This window comes from Eufriesea mexicana, unplaced genomic scaffold, assembly GCF_001483705.2.
Source record: "Eufriesea mexicana isolate 0111107269 unplaced genomic scaffold, ASM148370v2 scaffold8981, whole genome shotgun sequence".
Classification (NCBI taxonomy): Eukaryota; Metazoa; Arthropoda; class Insecta; order Hymenoptera; family Apidae; genus Eufriesea; species Eufriesea mexicana.
Genome location: NW_016916724.1, coordinates 106,247 through 112,340, shown reverse-complemented (window position 1 = coordinate 112,340; position 6,094 = coordinate 106,247). Strand labels below are relative to the sequence as shown.

General features: G+C 50.1%; 1 protein-coding gene across 1 annotated transcript in view; it reads right to left on the bottom strand.

The window, feature by feature from the left end:
* NLG-4 (neuroligin 4) overlaps window positions 1-4,847 on the bottom strand; it is a 232,028-nt gene extending 227,181 nt beyond the window's left edge. The window contains exons 1-2 of the mRNA XM_017907757.1: window positions 4,426-4,847; window positions 3,091-3,266 (exon numbers count right to left, since the gene is read on the bottom strand). Coding sequence (XP_017763246.1) covers window positions 3,091-3,266; window positions 4,426-4,673 — 424 coding nt within the window. The 5' untranslated portion in view covers window positions 4,674-4,847. The remainder of the gene's footprint in view (window positions 1-3,090; window positions 3,267-4,425) is intronic.
* Between the last annotated feature and the right edge of the window lie 1,247 nt (window positions 4,848-6,094).

The window sequence follows — 6,094 nt, the reverse complement described above, 5'->3', positions numbered from 1 at the left end:
CTGCTGATTGGATAACAGGATGTCGAACAACCGCAAGACGTATCCAATGTCGGAAGATGATCGGATTCTGGACACGCGTAGTCCAGCTTCGACCCGCTGAACACGTGTAATGCTTCGTCTTCCTGGCCTCTGACGGAATCAATTCGCGATTCGGTAATCCCCGTTGTCGCCACTGGCATCGCAGATCGTGTCCCCGGCCGTCGACCAATCAAAGTCCGCGATCGATCAGACTCTTGGGTCTCGTAGATAAGTTTCCATCGAGAAACGAAGCTTGCATGGGGAGGGAAAACGGGTAGAAAGCGGGTAGGGAGAGAGAGAAAGAGAGAGAGAGAGGAAGCGAATGGTGTACGCGTAAAGTATAGAATTTCATGAGCAACGATAGCGATAAAATTAACCTTCTGTTTGCTAGCTACTGAATCCAGCGGCTATTCAGGATGCATCTTTTATATGGATTGCGGCGCGCGGCGCAACCAGAGCGGAATGTTAAAAGCTTACACCGACGGCTCTTTCGCTGTCACTAAATTTCCCAGCGATCTGTATGCACGGCCCTGTTTGTAAACAGCTCGTGCATCGCTGTTGCATTATTAAACGGCAGCTGGATCGGAAATTGTTTCAGTGCTGCACGCCTCGTTGCGCGAACCCCAAGCTTGACCATCTTGCCCGAGTTACGGGATTATCGAAAAGCCAGCTATTAGAAGGACGTAATACGCGGACGAAATCTGCCCTGTCGATCCGAGAAAAATCATCGTATTCCGGGGATGTAATAGCCGATTGATTCGCAACGTTTCGATTTAAGGTCCAGGGCGTGAAAGAATTTTCCGATAGGAGAACATAGGCGGTTGCGACAGCAGCGTGCACATCCGCGACAGTTTCGCATTCTGGACAGCTGCCCCGGCAGCAGGTAGTCACGCTCTCGCGCAGACTTGCAGAGTAGCGTGTTCTGGTTTCCTATTCCGGCTTACATTTACATCTGCACGATGTTTCATTGTCGAAACGCGAACGTGCAGGCCGCGATACACGAAAGAGATGAAAACGGTTTGACCCGGATCCCGTGGCAAGGGGTTAGACCGGAGAATGTCCGATGTACGCGCGTCTATAGTCGCTTCGCGATGCTTTCTTTCCGCTCTCCCGTTCCTAACCCTTTCAATGTCCTCGACCATGCCATTTTTCGCCCGGCACAATGAGCCCCACTCGTCGGTCTTGTCTTACTCGACGAGGCAACGAAACCGTTACGGCGTATACAATGTTCCGGCTCTATTTGATCGGGCGATAAAGTAGTTTGTTGGACGGCTGGTTGGCCAATATGGTCTTTCGCGAGCTGGCTCGTTCAACGATCCAGCGAATTTCTCAGTCGCGGCCAGTGTGTTTGACCTGCGAATAATTTCGTACAACGAATGTTCCACGATTCGCGATAGTTACACGGTATTTCGGGGAAAGGTAATATTAATTCTCGTACGAGGAACGCGAACTCCCTATGACTCGCAATCGCGTTCAAAAGCCACATTTTATCGATCAAACTTTGTTACGGTGTTTAGCGAAATTGCGAATCACAATTTTCGAGTAAGCCAGACGTTTTGCGGAAAATTGTTTAACGCTGAAACGTTTGCTGGAAGAAACGATACCGGGAACCATCGCGAGAACTATCGCGATGTAAAATTCGACGAAACGATTCGTCTTTCAAGGGTCAGAAGAGACCCGAAAGATCGGCAGTGTATCGATACGCATTTGTGGTCGATTTGGTCAATCGAAACGATGAGATGGTGGAGTTTTACCTGGTGAAACTCGACGACCTCTTGGAGAGAGACGCGTAAACGTATACGCGTATCTTGCGACAAAATGTCGCGACGTACCCGACGCTTTCGCCGTTCAATTTCCGGCGCGGGAGAGGGTGCAAGGAAAACGGGGCGCGCGAGGGTACATCGGGAGTGAGTTTAAGGCGCGGCGAAAAAGTAAAATTTCCTATTTCGAGGGAAAAACGCCATGATGTATTATTATCGAAAACCTTCCTTTCCCTGTTCGCTGCACGCCACGCGAGAGAAATAACATTGTGCGGGAAATTCAAAGGGAAAGGTCCAAGGGAAGGAGGACGTCGTTTGCACGCGCCATGTAAAAATTCTCTTGCAACGTTTTATTTATCCCCGCGTTGCCTCGTCGCAAATTTGCATAGCTACTCGCTTAGATAAGCGGCGAATTGTTTAACGAGTAACATCGACTATCTAATTTGGAGGAAATACCTCTCGCTAAAAGCCTTCGTCGGTGCTTGCAGGAAGCTTTTAAACGAGATTTCGCGTCTTGCAGCGACAGAATCGATGAAAGGATAAACGAGGATGAGATATGTAAAGTTGCGTTCAACACCCCTGCTCGAAATCTAGTTTCGCGTGTTTTTATCGCGTTTACTGATACCGCGCGCGCGCGCGCGCACTCGCGAGGGTGCCTGCGAGGAACGGGGTCAAAAAGTTACAACGGGCTGGCAACATCTAGCTACTTGGGTATTCAACATCGACGAGTATGCTTAATATTAAAATAGCGCGTTCGTTCGCGATAGTTTCGCGTATAAAGTGGATTTCCGAAGTCTCCGGCTCATTTATAATTTCCTTCCCACCCGTTAGCTCACGGTGGCGCGCTCCTCGGATCCACGAATATCTCCGCTTTAAACGGTATCCCTCCTGTTTCGCGAAGAGTCGGAGCAAGATTGATATTCCTTCGCCGTGTCTATCATTTTTCTCCAACGCCCTCATAACCAGAGGCTTTTTATTCCCTATGGAAATTCCGCGATCCACGACGATCCACGACGATCGTCTGGGTAGCGAGAAATCCTAATTACACGAATTAATAACGAGGCGATGCTCGATCGTTCTTTTTCCCACTTTATTCCTCCGTATCTACGACGTCGTTACGACATATATATTCATCGACAGCTATTCTCCACTATTTATATATTCCGACGTACACATTCTCGCAGAGCTCCGGAACGAATTCCAACACGGCCACGAATTCCGGGTCGAAAGCTCGATCTCGCGACCTCGTTAGACCGGCCCGAATCGAGGCCATTAATTTTTCTTACGTCGAGAAACATGGAATATTACTCACCCATGGTCGGTGCGTAAATGTTCAAATAGAGGCAATCTTCGCTCTGGTTTCGCAGGTAGGGCAACAGCCTCTTCAAATTCTCCAGCCGGCCCTTCGGCATACGCTCCAGCGCTTCTTGCTCATTCGAGATGTCGGGCAGCTTTTGGGGACAGACTGGACTCAGCGTGTCCGATAATCTGCAAAGGAGGATTTGCATCAGTCTACTCGTGCACGAAGATACCCGTCGAATCGAATGCTTCATCGGTTGATCCTCCGATGCATTCGCAACCTAATTAGCAATCGGATCATCGCTAATACCGGTTCTTTCCGTGACGCTGGAAGCTGTGGAAATTTAAACGAGCCGCTCCACCACGGGAGAGCATTTCCCCGGGAAAACGGGAACCATGAACCAAATTTTCGGCTCGTTCGAGATGGCCTGCGTGTTTGAAAATTGGGAAAAACGTGCTTTGGGAATATTCCGTTCCCGACGACGGGTTCCCGAGTACTCGGCGCTTAGTTAATTATGTGTTCCGAGTGTATTGCGTTACGAGCACCTTTGTCCCTCCAGCTCGTAATGTATGGAGATTAAGGTCGTGTATAATTGTGTTTCCGTTTTTGCTTCGCCAGCACGGAGCGAGAAGCGAGTCGTTGGAAGCCGGGGTATCGCCAACCCTGCTGGAATATTCTAAAGCCCGCATTCGAGAATTTCGGGGACGCTGGCTCGCGAATTTTCCGTTTCTTCTCTTCCTCGACATTTTCAAAATCGCTGGTAGAACAGCGTTAAAAAGGGGCTGCTTTTTTTCCATCGTTTATGCGAATTTTGCTTCGGCAAATTTTTCAGCCACTCTTCCACGGAACAGGACAGACCGGTGTGTATGAAAGGACACGCGAATGCGAGGCCAAATACTTGCGCGAATTTCAAAGGAGTAGTTTGACATAACTTTGCGGGAAATATGCCGATGAAATACGCCCAAGGATTCGGGGATTAAAAGGGCATGCCCTGTGGAATGTACCTCGGGAATCAAAGCTCTCGTCAAATTTTACCTTTCCTCCAATCTAAACGCGCTAAATTCGAGCTTCAGTCCCAAACAAAATTCACGATATTTAATCATTCGATGCGCGAGTTCATTCGTTCTTCTTACTCGAAATCGCATTCGCGATTCAATTTCACTCGCAGTCACACGCTCGTCGTTCACTCGTCGCTGTCAAACGCGTGAACCACCCTCCCTTTGCACCCTTTCCATTATCCCGGTATCCGTGAAAGGGACGGATAGTCGGGAGAATGGAGACACGTTTCGGACAGGGACGCGAAACATGGCTGGTAAAAGGAAATCTGTCGCTTGTGTATCTGCTCACCTGACTCCTTCCCACGGACTGGCCGCCTTGGTCGGGGAAAATCTGTTACTGCCGATCGGAGGGGTGGCGTACGGTATCCCAAGGTAGACGTCGATTGGCTTGAGGAAGTTGGGTTTCTCGAAGGAGCGTACGACCCCCTGCACCTCGCCGTACCGTGTTTGAACGATCCGTGGATTGAGCTTGCTCTTGATCGAGAGCGAGAGGGTGGGCGGCGCAATCAGACAGACGAGAATCAGGAAGAATTCCATCTTGCTCCTCTCCGTCCCTACCCCCGCGCGTCACCGCCACGATTACCCTGTGCGACCAGGCGCGCGCGCACTCACACACAGTCGCACGCGGCTCCTCGCAATCGCTATCGATCACCTGTCCCCGTGACGATCGCTCTTCATTTAGGCCTGTTCAAGCGCTAACTGCGCGCCACTCCGACGCAAGCTTGCGGTTTTCCCTGAAATTTCACCAGCAACCGGTTCAGACGCCACGCCGGGTCGCTCCCTTCTCCCTAGTTCGCGTCTCTAACTCGCGACTCTACTTCGGATCCAGTACCGACCAATAGATAGTCTCGCGAGCGATGCGAGTTTTCGTTTGGATTCCGAGAGGGAACACGCTGAAGATCGAATCGTTAATTACAGGAAACGGATACCTCTCCGATTTTCTTTCGGCTCGAATCTTTATCTTTCGACCGGAGTGCGACAGGTTCGACATCTGCGGGGTAACAATTAAATTTGGGCGAAAAGGTAATCGAAGCATTTGCGAAATTTCGGTTGTTTCATTAGCAAGTAACCAAGGACCGCGTGCAATTACTAAATTCACCGCAACTAGGTCCCAACCGCGGCTCCCTCTGAGCGGAAAAATAATTCCGCGGTAGTGCGTTATTCGACTCGGTTTCAAATTTTCATCTCGCGCGGGGAATTTTTATCGCGTTTTGACGCGAGATATAAAGTGGAACGACTAACGTTGATACGCGCGTACGTGCGGGTCGAAGGGTGTATTCTTTATGGAAATACTCGAGTGTCTGAATTGAAGCGTCGGAATCGAAGGCAAACGGGAGAACGCAGGAATAATCATCGATGATTTTGCCTGAAAGCCCGTAACGATTCGCGAAATGGGTTGCCACGGGATGAAAAGAAACGCGGCGCCATTTTCGAAGAAAGAGCCGAAAGCAGAACTGCCGGGCGACGTTTTCTTGCATCCTAGACCCGTTCTTGCCCTGGCCACGTAACCGTGTTCCTATTTCCACCCTGCTATTTTCCCGAGATAAGGAAAGAGCGGTCTGAAAGACCGGGTATAGAGGGCGGCTTTGATTTTGCCCGGAACGCGTGCCGTAAGCCCTAATTGAACCAACTTAATTCCTGTTGATCGCGATGAATATTTAACAGGGCCGTAAATCAGGCGGAAATCAATCCGATATCGATCGGGCCGCGAGTCTAAGGGGCTCGATAAGACGACGGAAAGTGGCCCGAGGCGGGGATAGAGCGAGCGTACTCGTACATGGAACCATTATGGAAATCGGTACTTATCAGCGTTCGGGTAAGACGGAAAGGGATGGCTGGAGTTTAGTGTCGTCTAACTGGATCACGCGCTCTTCGTCATCCGCGAGCTCGCAGCGAAGAGCAGGAAGAAGCAGATAAGCTGTTTCAAGCGAACGGCTTTCGCTTATCAGCGACGCTCG